This window comes from Triturus cristatus, chromosome 4_1 (assembly GCF_964204655.1).
Source record: "Triturus cristatus chromosome 4_1, aTriCri1.1, whole genome shotgun sequence".
Lineage (NCBI taxonomy): Eukaryota > Metazoa > Chordata > Amphibia > Caudata > Salamandridae > Triturus > Triturus cristatus.
In genome coordinates this window covers 817,987,363-818,005,282 of record NC_140585.1, presented here as the reverse complement: position 1 = coordinate 818,005,282, position 17,920 = coordinate 817,987,363, and the positions used below count along the sequence as shown (strand labels likewise).

Below are 17,920 nucleotides of genomic sequence, written 5' to 3'. Positions count from 1 at the left end.
ATTGCAGTGAGCAGCTGGAGATATATGGTGAATTGATAATCCTGGCTGCACCCTTGAAACTTTCTCTCCTAACAAACTCAGATGGACTACCACCTACAGAAATGGTGTGAGGCTTAAAGCATGACGTTATACCTTAACTTACTCATCACTGTACTGAGAAGTATCATCTGCTCCTCCGCCCCACTTCCTCGCTACAACATGGCCCCCACTTGGGTTATTAACTCGGGTCGCACAGCCCTTTTAGTTGGTTGGCATGGACTTCAGTACTTCATGCGACTGGTAATTGAAGGATATGAATGTCAATATGAAAATGATGGATGTAATATCTGTTTAGACTATGCCACTCTATCCAGCACCCTCTGCACTTACCTGACAGAGTTCTACTTTAGTTGTAGTGCTAATGCTGACATTCCTCACTCTTGTCGGTGCCTGCCTCTACATTTCACTTTGACGCAGGTGAAGTCTACTTTCTGCAATATGTGCATGAATAATGTGGCTTGAGATGAGGACATGGGCTAGGAGTAAGGGGGAAAGTGATGCTCTATTAAGCAGAAGCCTCGCTGACCAGAACTTCATTCGGTAACCATCAGGCTGCCCTGAGGGGAGATGTGCTTCGCTAGCAGACCACCCTAACTCCAGGGTGCGTAATTGCAGGGTAGAGAACAGTCTGCTTGTTTTGATGGAAGCATCTATCCTAGTGTCGATAATACACCTGAGTGAAAAGACTTTAGGAAGAGGCCCAACATTTCATTTGCATTGCGGTTTTCTGGATTTTCTTTTCTTTGTCCTCAGTGGCTGTCTGTATCCTGTTCCATATTTGCTCCTGTTTTTGCCAGCCTTATTGATTGTTCTCTTGTGGTAGACCTGCTCCGTTTGGATTGTTTCTTTGTGGGTATTACTAGTGTTAATCTAGCATAATTTATAGGAACACAATTTAATATTTTGGCGAGCAAATTTTCCCCACAATTATCTTTAGTTCAACCCTGAGTGTTAGTGATGTCTTACCACCTTCATTTTACATTATTTGAATGCTTCATTTTTACAAGGTGACTCAGCTTTGCAAGGTCCTCACATTTTGGCAGAAAGCAAGTGTCTCAAGCCTACTAACCTATCACCCCAGCTAAAGCTAGAACTGGAGGTTGGGTGATTTCTGTCTGTGACAGAAATCAGGGTGATTAAGGGCATACCAGATCCAATAAAAACAGAATCGTCATAGTTTAAAAGAGATGTTGTGCATCTTGCCATGAAAGTTTTAGACCAGAAAATGAAACTTAAGCGCAACTGAAGTGAAATGCAAGTGATAAATCTCAACATGAATGTAATTATAGCCTTTATAAGGACCCTTAAGTAGTTTGCAATGGTCAATATAACCTGCAAACGTTTGGTCCACAGGAGCTCCATTAAGGGGATAACTATAGTGCAATTTGGAAAAATTGTGGAAAAATGTTTGATATTTCCAGATTCATATCCCTCCTCAATCAAGATTTTAATTTTTTTTTTGGGAATTGTTTCTGAGAGGCTAGCTGGTGTCATATAATCTCATCTCTTCCCACCTAAACCAGTTGGGCGTTCTAAAGGGTCAGTGCTCTGCTCATAATTCTATACTAATGTGCCTTATTATTAATGCTACCAGATTAGAGATAGAGGTGGCCTTTGAGGGGGTGTTGTAGCCTATTCTCCGTAGCTTTGTTTGTCATTGGTACTCATATCACCAATGTTTCGCTTATTCAGAGGGACTTGTCAACAGTGCCCCTTTTCACTACTACCATTCGTCTTACCTCTGCAACACCTTTCTATTGCACTTAGAGAAAACCTAGGGGTTAAGAGTTAAAAGTGCGGCTTCTAATCACACAATGATCACACAAATCAGTGATTTTATAATGATATTTGTTAGGGATCCTGACAATGCACTCAAGGCCCTTCTCAATATAGGTAGCAGTTACTTGCAGCATCACATTCAGAAGCCGGTTGATTCAGAGTTTGGAGGATACTCCATCCTAAGTATATCAACAACAGAGCCTACTCTGGCTCTGTCAACGACATATTCCTCCGATGGCCCGACGGAGTATAGGCTTTTTGAGCTGACCATCTGACCATATGCCCAATTTAGAGTGGGAGGTTAGGTGGCTTTTGTTTTGCTGTCTGGTGAGGGCCAATAAAAGTTTTAAAAAAATTGTCCCACACACAATGTGAGAAAACTCTTGTGGTGTGGGGATAATGTTTTTCTTTTTTCAAAAACAAACTCCCAAGGAGTTTGTTTTTGAAAAAATAAAACTGTAAACGTTTAATGGACGGCTGTCCTGTTTGACAGAGGCATTCGTCAAACTATTTTAACATTTATTGGACCCTCTGTGATGGTGATTACTGCCAATGTTAAGAGATGTCCGTGGGGCTGACATACATCTCTAGATGCGGGGGATGGGATGACTGTCAGAGCTCCATGGTGATTTATTCGTTTGCCCTGATGAACATTCAACTGTACTCCAAACTCTAAATCAGGCCCTAATTTTCAAAATTCACAGTCTAGATCTAGCCTATCAAAAAAGTCTACCCATACCACAGAAACCCTAATATCTTCCCAAAGCTTTTACCATCATGTCCTTTTAAAAGATCTACAGCCCCAGCATTGCTCTAGATTGAATACTTAAAATGTCATCATCTGTTATGATCTGAAAATTATTTTTGATGATAGAAAAGCAGATTCAAATCCAATTAAATGTTACACTCTTGCACACAATAAATAACCATTGTGACTCCTCCGTAACCAGGAATCCTTAATTTTATTAAATATTATTTTAGACAACCTCTAAGTATCTGACTATAAAAACTGGAAGTTAGCATTATTTGGCCAATGGACATGGATAAAATGTTCAGTCTATTTTGTAATGAAGTTCTACTAAACAATAGTGGTTAAATTCCCTAGCCACTAGAATCCAAAGGCTATACTGAATATCTTTAATTATTGCAATTCTGGCTGAGGGCAAACATTTCCATTCCTAGTGGTTTTTATGTATTTGGAATGCAGGGTCATTCCATATAGACACATATTCATACAGATGAAATGTCTCTTAACTACCAACTAAAAATCGTCTAATCGAGAAAAATATTTTTGTTATGAGCATTTTACTTATATTTTGCAGAGAAGTGCTGCAGTCGGACGATAAAGAAGTCATGTCAGAAGCTTCATCTGTGTCTGAGGGAGAAAACGGACGCCTTCCAACACCAAAGTTGAAATCACTTGGTGGAGCCCAAAGGACACACCATGATCTGACAACACCAGTTGTTGGTAAAAAGACAAAAACATTTTTATGCATTTGGACACAATTGTATTTTTTTCTCTCTGAGTATCAGGGAAGCTTTGTTTAAGTGTTTGAGCTGAAGCATATGCATGCTATATAGGATTCCTTTACTGAATTAGTTTTTAACACTTTTAGGTGGTGCTGTTTTAGTTTCTCCACCCAAGTTGAAATCGCCATTGCCTGATCGCCGTTCGAAAACATCTCCAGAAAGACGCTATTCTCCGCATAAACGTAGCTCAAGGGAAGCTTCCAAAAGAAAGCATAGCAAGGTAAAGGACCTGTTTAACATTGTGTTGGGTGTTGCATTGCTGGACTACCAATGTATGTTTAAATTTTTTCAAAGATAGACGCATCAGTAAATCTTTTGTTAATTAGAATGTACTATATGTCATTTTCTTTAGCACCTTTGCTTTTGTTTTCAAGTCTGCATACAAATTTGGTTAGTCAGAATGCCCTAACATAACTAACAAGTGAGATGAACGTTTCACAGTTCTCTATATCCACAGCCAGCCATACACAATGGGAATATGTTGGTTAGCAGTAGGCCAGAGGAAAGGGAATTGGCATAATAGAAAAACAGTCACTGGGTCATAACTCTGACTCATCACTCTTCTGGGTGCTGGCATCTATTGGGTGTCTAAAGATAAGATTGATATTCTTAATACCTTATGGATGTAGATTATCATCTAACACTTGCTATACCAAATGATATACATCCAGAATATCACTATGCCTCAAGCTCTCTGAGATACATTTGGAACGGTGACATTCCTGGAACTGAAACATAAATAATAAATGTAATTAATAATAATTGGGTTTTGACATAACGTCGATCCCTTCTCTGGTAAAGGATTATCTTATTTTTTGGTAGTACACACTGTCTGGTTCTGATATACATTATTAAACTGTTATATAAAAAAACATTAACCAGGAATATGTATTTCACACTTACACCAATTAATCACTTTCACGAGCACATACCATTGTGTTAAATGCTGTGACAATTTCAGGAAATATATGCTCTTTGGCCGGCTTTGAAGGGTGCGCAACAGAACTGGACAGGCTACATTCTGTATCATTTTGTAAATAAGTATGTTGACTGAGTGTTCCTAGTTCCTTGCAACAGGGAATCATTCTAATGTGTACGACTTCAGTGAATATGACCACTATGTTATGTTAGCAGGTATTTGTAGAGCACATGGCTACTATGCAGAACTAATACTTCAAATAAAGTAACTATTTCTTACTGTGAAGAAGGTTATTGATGGTACCATATTGCATTCAATTTCCTTTTTAATTCATCTTTGAAGGCGAGAGACAAGGTGTGGAAATGTGGATTTTCCTGATCAGTTATGTCCCCTATCTTGGACCCCAACGGTTCTATATGCATGTTACAAATGCATGTGTGTCCCCTCCAGTTCCAGTTTCTAAGACGCAAACATATGTGTGTCTACCGTCGATATGCTCTCTGTCAGATCCGCCATCAATGGGCTGGATATTCGATTTCTAAATATGAAAGACCACCGACTTTATATGGCTAAGTTACTCCATTTTTATAGTCCAGGCAAGTAGGCCCGATTCTGTCCTCAAAGCCTTTCCCTGCTCTCTGTCTCTGACAGTTTCAGCTTGAGCTCGCATCTGTATCCATGAACTTTGTCCTACTCTCTGTGCAGCTAACGGTGCCTGCCTCGGCCAGTTTTCGCCTGCCTGCCAAGAAGCTGTATTTCACCTTCGAATTATCTATTTTGCTCTCCAGCCGATGCATTCCTGTCTAGTGATTTAGGTAAACATTTCCTTTAGCTCACAAGCAAAGGACTCAGCCTTTCCGTCCTCCTGCAAGTGATTCATAGCCCTGTTGCCATGGAAAGTTTTCTGCCCCTCGCATCTCATATAGGCACTTAGACGCTTGTACACGCACATACAGTTAGTATAGAATAGATTCTGTCCGAGAGTCCTTCCTTGTGGATAACATAGTTCTCTAAACATAGGATGTTAGATATGATTTGGGATTAGGTTGACTTGACCCCCCAGACTTCTCGTCTCCACATGTAGAGCTAAATGTCAAGTCCCCTTCACCCCCTAGTTGCACGTCAATCACACGTCATACTGCTGCGCGCGCATCTATGTTAAGTATTATCTTATAGATCCACCTATGTATTACATCATAGCCAATCATGTTCCTTCTTACTCATTATTACACCCATTTTCGGCTACGCACACCAAACGTCAATGTCCTTATCGATTGTTACGCCTACTGTATTCACTTCATTGTGATGTATGTATTATAAAAGTTACTGCTTGTCAATAAAGTATTGTACTTCACTTCCTGAACCCTCGTGGTGACGGAACCTGAAGGCCGCGACTCGAGTCGGCCATTTTTTGATGGAATAAAGCCCATTTAGAAAACCTCTTATACCACGGATTCTGCCTCTTGTTATTCTGAGCTATTTTACTTTATTTTAAAGATTCCGTATGAAATTCAGTTTAGGTAAAAAAGAATATTTACCACATAATGGCGCCCGAACAGGGACACTTTCTCATCTCACGCGCCGGCGGTGCGTTGCAGGCCCGGTCTCCTGCCACAACTGGACGGACCATAAACGCGTACCAGCAGGATTTCCTGTAAGCTCCCTCCGGTCAAGCGGGGGCGACTGAGGCTGCGATCAACCCAGACGAGGCGGTGAGAAGTGCGAAGTATCCCGACCAGAGCCTAGCTGAGAGAGCAAGATCCGAGGTATACAGAGGCCCACCAGGTTTCTCGAAATCCCGATGTCCAGAGGGTCCGCTGTCCGCAGTCATCGAGTCCTGTCCATTCTCTGAGGCCTTCCGTTTCAAGGAGCTACTCGGTGAGTACCATCGCCGGGGAGGCGTGTTGACGCGCACATAGGTTGTGCCGGTCAAGACGGATTTGGGTACACAAATCCGGTCTGCACTGTTTAGCAGTGTATATGTACTGTTTAGCAGTATATCAAGTATTCCGAAGTATTCAGTTACTGTCAAGAATTCAGCGTGGTGATTAGTTAGGCAGACTGTCATCATTGTCGGTCATCGTTAAAATATTTAATGTTCAATATTTAAAGTGTTTAAATGTCTTGCATATTGTGGTATGAATGATTGTTCATTGTTCACTGTTCATTATTGTGTTTTTCGTATTAAGTGAATTCAAGAGTAAGTATCAGATCAGTTGTCAATATGCCGCTTTTCTCGAAGTTAAGACAGATTACTACCAGAAAAGGGGTGCTTGAAGAAGCAGTTCCTATTCCTCCTAGGGACACTCCAGGGCATTTTATGTACCATAAGCATGGCTTAGATGCCATATTGTTTCTTGATCTATGGGTAGATTATACCAAGGGATTGCCGGAAAGTCAAAGGTGGCCCGCAGCGGGAACCTGGGATGCAGAGTGCATCATGAAAGTAGAGGAAGAGTTATGGAAAAGAAAGGTCAGACAGTCACAGAAAGACGCTGTTGAGTTATGGCGTAAAGAATCTCATAGACGTACAGAAAAAGCACGTAGACAAGAAGAGAGGAGTAAAGAAAGTTCAAATAAAGTTCAAGAAAATCTATTAATTGAGGAAGGTATCCGAGTGAAATCAGAACAAGTAAATAGACAAAGAAATGCTCTTATGAATGGTATGTATCCCCTTCTAGCCGAAGGACTACCTAAGGCTGTTACAGAGATGCCAAAAGACTTGCCACCCCCATTATTTCCAATTAAGGTACATCAAAAAGGGCATCCCAGAACCGCAGAAGATGTTTTTCTTTCCTCATATCTAGACGATGCAGCTCCCGAGTATGCTAACGCCACACCACATAGACCGTCTGGCGGAGGGGTTCAACGTCAGGATCAGGTATCTGTACCCGTGCAACAGCAAGTCCCGACGCAAGCTTCGGCAAGCACATCTGTTTCCGCATCTGTCTCCGCAGTCGATTCTACAGGGGTGTCGACGCCCATAGTTGCTGTGTCACGTTCGACGAACCCATTCACACCCGACGCCCCAGATGGGGCCACGGGAGGTGCTAGCAGTACCTTTACACCACCCAGAATAAATAAACTTGTTTTTCAAGAGTCAGCGCATTCACGTACACCTAAATTCGTAAGTGAACGTACGCTTAAAGAACTCCTTGTAAATTGTAGATATGACCCGGTGGTTGGTAAAGAGGATGAAATGGTCCTGGCATCATTACGTATCAGGCGAGCCGCAGAGTATTTAGCGAGGTTACCAGGGATGATTACGCATCTAGATAACATATATCATTTTGTTCAAACAGGACGAGATCCAGGATGTATTAACAGAGCTATGGAATTCCAGAAAGTAGAGATACAGGGGGAACTGTTACGTTTCCTCATAAACTGTGTGATCAGAAATCAAGACCGTCCGGGGGTAGACCCGAATGCAATGCTTATTCTTACAAGATGGAGTCAGAATATATCAGAAGGGAGACACGATAAGCAAAATTGTATAATAGCCATGTGCCGAAAAATCCGTAAAGAAATAGAGCGTATTCATGAAGAGAGATTGGGAACAGACAAGTTTGAGCAAGATGAAGTGTCCGAATCAGGGAATTCCGCAAGACAGTCAGAGACCATAGCCTATGTAGGCAGAGGAAGATCCTGTGAAAATACTAGATGTTTTTCTGATCCCATACACTCTGTATGTCCAAATAATAGCAGAACGTATCCGACGCCTGTAATAAATCTGAAGTCTCCTGAACATTAGTTTCAAGCCGCAGATAAAATACTACGAGAACGAAGGGGTTACCACCTCCTCGATTCCATGGATGAGCAAGAATTAGCCAGATCAGCTGTTCACTGGATTGACAGTCCTGAAAAATACGGTGATGAGACTGTAGCACACACGTTTTTTAATCTCAGTACAGATGAACAACGTTTAGCTGGAATCTATATGATTCAGCAACTCCTCATATTATATAAGAGGCAACATGCTGACCCTGGTCCTTTACCTGATATATTAACGGAACTACTCACAAACAGATGGAGAGGTTCTAGTAACAAGCTAATTAAAGAGATATTAGTGTCACGTAAACAGTATGTCCTTTTTGTAAGTCCGGATTCTCTCTCGCTGCCCCACAGAGAAAGAACGCCGTACTATATGGATAGACAAAATCCTTTACGGGAAGTGCACCCAATAAAAGGCGAAGACAATGAGTTTCACCGTGTATTTGTTTACACACCCATATCAAAAATGGAATTATTAGAAATGAAGAAAGTAGTACATAGTCATGATAAAGACCCAGCGGGTTTCCACCGAGAAATTAAAGACATGTTACTAATGGGAGAGTACACCTTTCCTGATATCATGACGATATTAAAGGTGCTTTTGCCTGCTGGCATTTATGAAAAACTGAAAGAAAAAGAGTGGGAAGTGGGAGACCAAAAGATAGACTGGACAGCATTAGCAGAGGAAGAAAGGGCCCGAACTGCAGGTTCAGGGCTCGGGGATAAAGTTAAACTGTTACCAGGTTTACTAGTACAGGTACTGCCACGTTTATTAACTACAAAAAAGGAAGATTGGGGTGCAATCACAGCCTGCAAACAAAAGCAAGATGAAGACACAAGCGATTATTATGCTCGATTTGAAAAATGTTTTGGTATAAATAGTGGTATAAAAGCAAGTAGTGACTCATATCCACATCTATTTGTGACAAAATTAGTGGAAAATGCATTGCCCCCAGTGAAGAATAGAATATTGAAATTCGAGAGTACCTGGCAAAGTAACACTCCGTCGCAAATGCTACAAATGTTACAGTATCATCACAATAGAATTAGGGATGAACAAGAACACGAGCATAGACGCATGAAGGATACAAAAATGAAAATGCTAGTTTCTCAGACAGTACCAGCAGATGGTCACAAAAAGGGGTGTGACACATTCTGGTGATTCTGCAGTTCCTGTAAAAGGAACCTGCAATTACTGTAAACAACTAGGCCATTATGTACACGATTGTCCAGTCCTGAAACGTAATATAGCTACAGGTATTGCAAAAGAGAGACCACGATTAGTTAGACCAGATCAGAATGAACAAGGAGCTATGCAGCATGGACAGTCCATGCCAGTTCAGCAACAGTCCATGCCAGCCTCACAGCAACCCATACAGTTTGTGCCAGCTGCACCACCGTTGCCTGCTACTGCCACACAAACCACAACACGACAAATGTATCAGACTGCACAGTATGAATATCCTGAGTATCAGCGTTACGCATGAACAAGCCTAGAGAGGGAAGTTGACTTACCGCTTATCGAGATTCCTGTAGATCAAGAAGGACCTTATGTACATAGTGAATTATTAGGTCAAGATAGAAAATTCTTACTCGATACAGGGGCAAGTCGAACAACTATAAAACGTAGTGAAGTTCCAGGGGCACCCCTCTCAGGCTCTCAAAATGTTTCCCTTGGTTTTTCAGGAAAACCTATTGTTAATGAAGTATCACAGCCTCTACCACTTACGATAGGACCTTTGACACGAACTACAGATTTACTGCTTACTAAATCATGCCCAGAAAATCTGTTAGGAATTAAAACTCTGAAAGCACTAGGAGCCATAATATGTTGTTCTCCGGAAGGAGTAAGGTTGTTTTTACGTGATTTTAAAGGTCACTATGTGTCTAGGGACATGGATCCCCGACTACAGACTTTACCAGTACATCTATGGGCACAAGGCCCTACGGATGTTGGCTGCATGAACATTACACCATACCGAGTCACATTGAAAGCAGGAGTGGTACTACCACGAATGCGACAATACAAGTTACCGCATGATGCTGTAGTGGCTTTGTTGAAAATCATTGATGAGCTAATTGCCCAGGGAGTAGTTGTAGAAACAGACTCCAATGTATGTAATTCACCGATAATTCCGATTCTTAAACGAACTGATCCTACTGCCCCACCAGTATACCGATTGGTTATTGATTTGCGTGAACTAAACAAGTGCATTGTACCACAATTTCCTGTGGTCCCTGATATATCATCATTATTGACAGCAATTGATTCCGAAGCAACATTCTTTACTGTAATTGATCTCAAGCATGCCTTTTTCAGCGTCCCAATAGATCCGGAAAGCCAATATTTGTTCGGATTCAGTTTAAATGGGCGCAGTTTTAAATTCTCACGCGCTCCCCAAGGATTCACAGAAAGCCCCAGCATTTACAGCCAAGCACTGAAACGAGAACTTGACAGTATCCACATGCCAGTCAATACTGCACTGCTTCAATATGTCGATGATCTGCTGATCACCGCGAGAAGCGGACCTGAATGTGAAAAGGCTTCTCTGACAGTTTTACATTTTCTAGCCGACAAGGGGCACAAGGTGTCTCCTTCTAAGCTGCAATTCTGTGTCCAGCGAGTTATTTATCTTGGTCACTCGCTGTCCAAGGAGGGAAGGCAGCTTACACCAGATCGCATCCAGTTAATTGCTAACATGTCAATACCCCAGACACAAAAGGAGGTGCGGGCTTTCATAGGCCTCACTTCATATTGTAGGCAGTGGATCCCTCAGTACGCGTTTCTAGCAAAACCACTCATTCAGTTAACCACACAGGAGGCAGCCACATCGACTGTTCTCCCTTGGACTCAGGAACATACACAAGCTTTTGAAAGCCTAAAGGAAGCTTTATGTCAAGCACCTGTTTTAGCAACACCATGTTATAGCAAACATTTTACACTCTTTGTCACAGAACGCGAAGGTACTGCCTTGTCAGTACTCACTCAGGATCAAGCAGGATCACGCAAGCCATGTGCTTATTTTTCCAGTACATTAGATCCCGTAGCTCAGGCTTTGCCTGCATGCCTGAAATCAGTGGCAGCGACAGCTTTAGCAATCAGACAAAGCGATGCCATAGTGTTAGGACATCCATTGACAGTACAAGTACCACATGCAGTAGAGGTTCTTGTGAACCGAACACAAACACAACACTTGACCATAGCAAGACTTACCGGTTATGAACTGACATTGTTTCAACCACACATAGAGATCCGACGGTGTAATACATTGAATCCTGCTACACTATTACCTGTAATTGGAACAGACCCACTAGCTCATGATTGTGTTGAAATCATTGAAATAAAGACGAAACCTAGACAAGACTTGACAGACGTTCCATTGTTAGATCCAGACCTGACGTTGTATGTAGACGGATCGTGCATGAGAACAAGTACAGGAGATTTAGTGGCCGCGTATGCAGTCACAACAGACACTGAAGTTATTGAGACAAATTGTATAGATACTTTGTCAGCCCAAGCAGCAGAACTTATTGCTCTAACGCAAGCCTGTATTCAAGCCACAAATAAGAAAGTTAATGTATACACTGACTCACGTTATGCATTCGGAGTTGTACACGACTTCGGCGTGCTGTGGCGAGAGAGAGGTTATTTAACCTCCCATGGTGCCCACATTCAGCACGGACCCCTCATTCATGCCTTGTTAGACGCAATACATCTACCCACTGCTATATCGATTATGAAATGTAAAGCACACACGAAGGTTACTGATATCATTTCTCAAGGCAATGATTTAGCTGACAGAACAGCTAAACAGACTGCTCAGAATCGCACATTAGACATGACAAAGCCAATAGTTCAGGCACCAACACAATGTATGACAATTAAGGATCCCGCACTTGACGTAATTGACATACAGACACATGCTACTGCAGAAGAATTAAAGAAATGGACTGAACTAGGAGGGATCCAGACAGATCAGGGATGGATGACGAAGGAGAAATCTGTATGGTTTCTTCCTGACTCTATGGTCCAAGCCATTATAGCTACAATTCACAGCCCGGCGCATTTAGGAGAAAAAGCTATGCTAGATAGTATTCAACACATTTGGTTCAATAAACATTTACGAGCAGCAGCTAAACAAAAGGTCCGTACCTGTATAATATGTTGTCAGTTCAACCCGGGAAAAAGTGTTCCCGTAGAACAGGGTGGATTCCAGACTCCTGATCATCCTTTTGAAGTGCTCCAAATGGATTATATCCAGATGGAACGATGTCGAGGATTCAAATATGTTCTTGTAGTTGTCTGCGCCCTCTCCCGATGGACTGAGGCGTACCCCGTATCAGATTACACGGCCCCGACTACTGCCAAACAGTTAGTTCGAGAATTCTTCCCACGGTACGGGCTACCACGTGTTGTATATTCAGATAACGGCCAGCCTTTCTCATCCGAATTAATGAAACATGTCTCACTTTTGTTGGGATATCAGTGGAAATTCCACTGTGTCCGACACCCCGAGGCAGCAGGTCTCGTGGAACGACATAATCAAATTTTGAAAATCAGATTGTCTAAAATATGTAAGGAGAAAGGTGTTGACTGGATAGTAGCCTTACCAGTTGCACTATTTTACATGAGAATGGTAGCACACTCTCGAACAGGGCTATCCCCGTATGAGGTGATCTTCGGAAGGCCACCAAATATGTGGGGGACGCCTGTACCACGTAAAATAACTGATGTAAATTGTAATATGCTGACAGATTACCTGGCTTCCTTGATGTCTGCACTACAATCTTGTCGTTCACAGGTAGCTGCAGCTTTTCCTGACAACACTGAGGTGAAACCCCATGACGTTGCTCCGGGGGATCTGGTATTTGTGAGGAATTTCGATCGGAAAACCCAATTGGAGCCCAGGTGGAAAGAACCGAAGCTAGTCCTGCTGACCACAAGAACAGCCGTGAAAGTTGAGGGGCACAAGGGATGGGTACACTCCAGCCACGTTAAGAAATTTCATGGACTATCCTCGGATATACACACTGTGTCCTGCACTCCCTCACAGACTGATTCAAAACTTCCCTTTGTTGAAATGAATGATTCTCAGAACTATAAATTAAAACTTAGGCCCAAACAGTCGAGCAATTTGATTGTTTAAGTCCTCTCCAAGGTGAAGCGGTTGAATTGTCTCTGACATGTATCCCTTGGACCTAAGTAGAGAAAATACCAGAGAAATGTTGAAACGACAGGCGTATTGTAAATCACTGCGTAGCTACTGTGTGAGGACATTATTAATTCTGTTTTTATTGAGTGTTTTAATAATCATTACGAGTGTGATTTTGCACATATATCATCCTATTTCTAGACATGTTTATAATATTACTGCTGAACATTCTTTTAGTGACCTACCGCCACATGAATTATCTTATAGACTTGCGCTGCGCAATAACACCTTCATTAGTATGTTACATCATTCCCATCAGACTAGTAATGCCACCAATTGTTGGGTGTGTGGCCGACTCCCTCCCTATCAGAATAACAAAGGAGTTCTGCCTTTCTTTCCACATCCATTCACACACAATGGCTCCTGTGGAGCATGGTTTAGTTTATTAAATTCCATAGACCCAGACACAGCCGTTTATCAACAACATTGGATATGGGGAAATCTGAATCTAGTTTTATTCAAAGTCTGTCACCCTAATAAGGAGGGTCACCCCAGTAGAACAGGAACTGATTTAGAAAATGAAGTGTATAAATTAGGTAATTTTACGCCTAATCTTATGATTTTGAATGTCAAATCCGAAGTTGAACTAATTCTGCCCACTATGTCTGTATTTCCAGTTAAGGGTGAATTATGTGTGAGAAAAGTTGGTTCCATACATATGGGCCATAGCAAATGCGTTACTACAGTAGAATATAGTGATCAAGGTAAATCTTCATTTAGAGCTTCTCGCCATTCTTACTTTATATGTGGTCAGACGGCATATATGCGTCTGCCTCTAGATTGGGATGGTACCTGTTACATAGCATTCCTTTTGCCACCTGTTTTCCTAGCTCCCCCTGATTATTATCGAAATGTTCATTTAGTACACAAAAGAGAGCGTAGAGATCTCCCAGTTGTCGATTATACTGAGACGGCATGGGACAAGTATGTAGATTTCAATAAAGGTATCTTTCCCTATATAGGTACCATATCAAATAGTAAGCTGATACGCAGACTCACCAAGACTCTTGAAGCTGTAGTAAACGAGACTATAGCCGCCCTAGGCAATCTGACAGAGGAACAATCAGTGATGAGAATTGTTGTTCTCCAGAATCGTCTTGTCCTTGACGTCATCCTGGCCGATAGGGGCGGAGCTTGCAGGGTCATCGGATCCAGCTGCTGCATATTCATACCAGAAAATTCGCCATCTGTATATAAAGCTATAACACGCCTTCATAAGATTGTAAGCCAGATACACGAAAATCCAGGCACTTGGACGTGGTCCGGGTGGTTTTGGAGTGTGATATCAGCCTGGGGATGGAGAGTTCTATCCTTCCTAGGTATTGGCCTTCTTATGCTCTTCAGTTGTTGTTTATGCCTACAATGTGGACCAGCGATTTGTGGTCTGTGTGCCACATCATGCATTCCATATCACAGTTCTCGTTCAAAATGCCGGAAGAAGAAGGAAGAAGAAATGATGCTCCATGAGCAAATCGATGGAATGATGAAGATTGATATCTCTTGAAGGGCAAGTAGGGGACAAGGAGGGAATGTGGAAATGTGGATTTTCCTGATCAGTTATGTCCCCTATCTTGGACCCCAACGGTTCTATATGCATGTTACAAATGCATGTGTGTCCCCTCCAGTTCCAGTTTCTAAGACGCAAACATATGTGTGTCTACCGTCGATATGCTCTCTGTCAGATCCGCCATCAATGGGCTGGATATTCGATTTCTAAATATGAAAGACCACCGACTTTATATGGCTAAGTTACTCCATTTTTATAGTCCAGGCAAGTAGGCCCGATTCTGTCCTCAAAGCCTTTCCCTGCTCTCTGTCTCTGACAGTTTCAGCTTGAGCTCGCATCTGTATCCATGAACTTTGTCCTACTCTCTGTGCAGCTAACGGTGCCTGCCTCGGCCAGTTTTCGCCTGCCTGCCAAGAAGCTGTATTTCACCTTCGAATTATCTATTTTGCTCTCCAGCCGATGCATTCCTGTCTAGTGATTTAGGTAAACATTTCCTTTAGCTCACAAGCAAAGGACTCAGCCTTTCCGTCCTCCTGCAAGTGATTCATAGCCCTGTTGCCATGGAAAGTTTTCTGCCCCTCGCATCTCATATAGGCACTTAGACGCTTGTACACGCACATACAGTTAGTATAGAATAGATTCTGTCCGAGAGTCCTTCCTTGTGGATAACATAGTTCTCTAAACATAGGATGTTAGATATGATTTGGGATTAGGTTGACTTGACCCCCCAGACTTCTCGTCTCCACATGTAGAGCTAAATGTCAAGTCCCCTTCACCCCCTAGTTGCACGTCAATCACACGTCATACTGCTGCGCGCGCATCTATGTTAAGTATTATCTTATAGATCCACCTATGTATTACATCATAGCCAATCATGTTCCTTCTTACTCATTATTACACCCATTTTCGGCTACGCACACCAAACGTCAATGTCCTTATCGATTGTTACGCCTACTGTATTCACTTCATTGTGATGTATGTATTATAAAAGTTACTGCTTGTCAATAAAGTATTGTACTTCACTTCCTGAACCCTCGTGGTGACGGAACCTGAAGGCCGCGACTCGAGTCGGCCATTTTTTGATGGAATAAAGCCCATTTAGAAAACCTCTTATACCACGGATTCTGCCTCTTGTTATTCTGAGCTATTTTACTTTATTTTAAAGATTCCGTATGAAATTCAGTTTAGGTAAAAAAGAATATTTACCACAAAGGAACAGTGTACCTGCCTGAGAACTGAAAGTCAGAGAGTGTTGGGAAGAAACCATAATACTGCATGGTATTGAGCCTTCATCAGACTGGGGCTGGAACTTACCCCCATTTATGAGGCTAATACTCTTGTAGTTAGGATATAATATGAGCAGTATAGCAGATATCCACAGACGGATGTTGTGCAGGTGTTGCAATTTGAAGGGTAAAAACTGTTTTATATATATGTATTGTATGATATCTTGCACAGCCAATGAGACCATAAAACATTATTGTTAGGACTGAAGTATATTGAGGAAATAATAAAAACTGGGGGTGGGGAAGAGGGTGCATGGAGTGGGTAGGTTTGGATGGACATATATTTTTCTGTTGGCAACAAAAGTTAAGATACTCAGTGTTGTCTATGTGATGCCCATGCAGGAGGAACTTGATGAGCGTCCATTTGATTGATTTTCTAATGCAACAGTAGTGAAAGCCAGATTAATAGGCATGTATAGCAGAGAGGACACAAATGTACCTGATAGCAATGATTTATGTGTTTAGTTATCAGACAGGATGACAGGATGGCAACTAAACTGCCCTCCATCAGCTCAGGACACCAAATGCACTTTTGTTTCCTACAGTTGATATGAAAATGCTAAATTATAGCAACATGATTGTGCACTGATTCCTCTAGACCACTCAGCAGCATTCACCACAGTCATCCAGTCTGTCCTCTTTCCTGAGTGAATTGTGATGGAATTCAAAAACTGACTCAAATCTGATTGCTGTTTCCCTCTCAGATTGACCCTATATAGTCTGCTTCCTTCCTTTGTGCACAAAGCCAGTCCTCCCACTCAGTTGAGTCTCTTCTGAGTTCATTGCTCTTCCTTCTGTTACAATATGTATGTGAGGCCGTGGATGTTCATAATCTGTCCCCGAAATTCACAGTTTATAGAAAGATCCTGATCCGACAGCCAGCTAAGATGTCAGAGTAGAAGGCCCAGTCACAGAACTTCGCTCCACACTCAGGGAGATGTACCACCCAAGGGTCTCTGTTGCAATCATTAATGACAACATGCAATGTTCAGCATAGGTTAAGCCTCATTTTGCAATAACAATCAAAGTCATAGTCTTCTTGCACCTCAATTTATAATTCAATAATTTAGACCCAGGGGAAACAGGGAGGAAGGGATAGGATAGGGAGAAACATTGTGCTGGTACTGGAATGTCCCCTGTATAGTATACAGGCATGTTGTCCCACCCTGAGTGCCTGACTGCATGCACATGTGGTACTCTGACTTTTATTTTGTTGCTGGTGTGGCGGTCTAGAGCTCCCCCTGCTTATGTGATGTTATGGACTACCCTGTGACCTGGAAGGGTGGACCAAGTGTGCCCTCTATATGGGAAGGGGACTACTCTCCCTGTCTTTGATCAATACTGTGACCAGACCGTTTTATCTGTGTCACTTGGAGTGAGACCTACTAGCCCCACTTGTGTAAAGTTCAGGTGTTATGTGTATGCCCAAAACCTTGTGCGAGCATCCTGTGAGTACGTGTGTGTTGTGCATGTAGCACTAATTAGTAATGGGGGGAGGGATTGTGTGTGTGTGCACGCATGAGTACTGAATCTGGTAGGATCCATTTTGGATGCCCCTAGGCTAGCATAGCACAAGATAAAGAGTGAGGAGTGATTTCTGAGGCACTGGAAATGCATTGCCTGCACTGCTGTGGCTGGCGTGAGGAGATCCAGACACTGGAGTGAGAAGGATTGATAAAGGGTCACGTTTATAAGTCCCTTAAGGCCTTTTGTTAGCAAGGTGCTGCTGATTAGTTGCCTTAAATACTGCCATATGGTAGGTGGTAGTGGTGATGGGCGGAAATGCAGTTCTAAGATTAGGATATTTGTAGGTCAGACCTGCCCTTTTGTTTGTCCCTCATTACTATTTGTGTTTGGCTGCTGAAAGCCAGGTACA

At 42.2% G+C, this 17,920-nt stretch overlaps 1 protein-coding gene across 2 annotated transcripts in view; it reads left to right on the top strand.

The window, feature by feature from the left end:
* The window catches only part of SAXO6 (stabilizer of axonemal microtubules 6), a 621,602-nt gene that overhangs the window by 325,793 nt on the left and 277,889 nt on the right, over positions 1 to 17,920 (top strand). For both annotated transcript variants that reach the window (XM_085653468.1, XM_085653467.1), the window contains 2 exons: positions 3,141 to 3,286; positions 3,435 to 3,568. In XM_085653468.1, the coding sequence (XP_085509594.1) occupies positions 3,141 to 3,286; positions 3,435 to 3,568 (280 nt within the window). The remainder of the gene's footprint in view (positions 1 to 3,140; positions 3,287 to 3,434; positions 3,569 to 17,920) is intronic.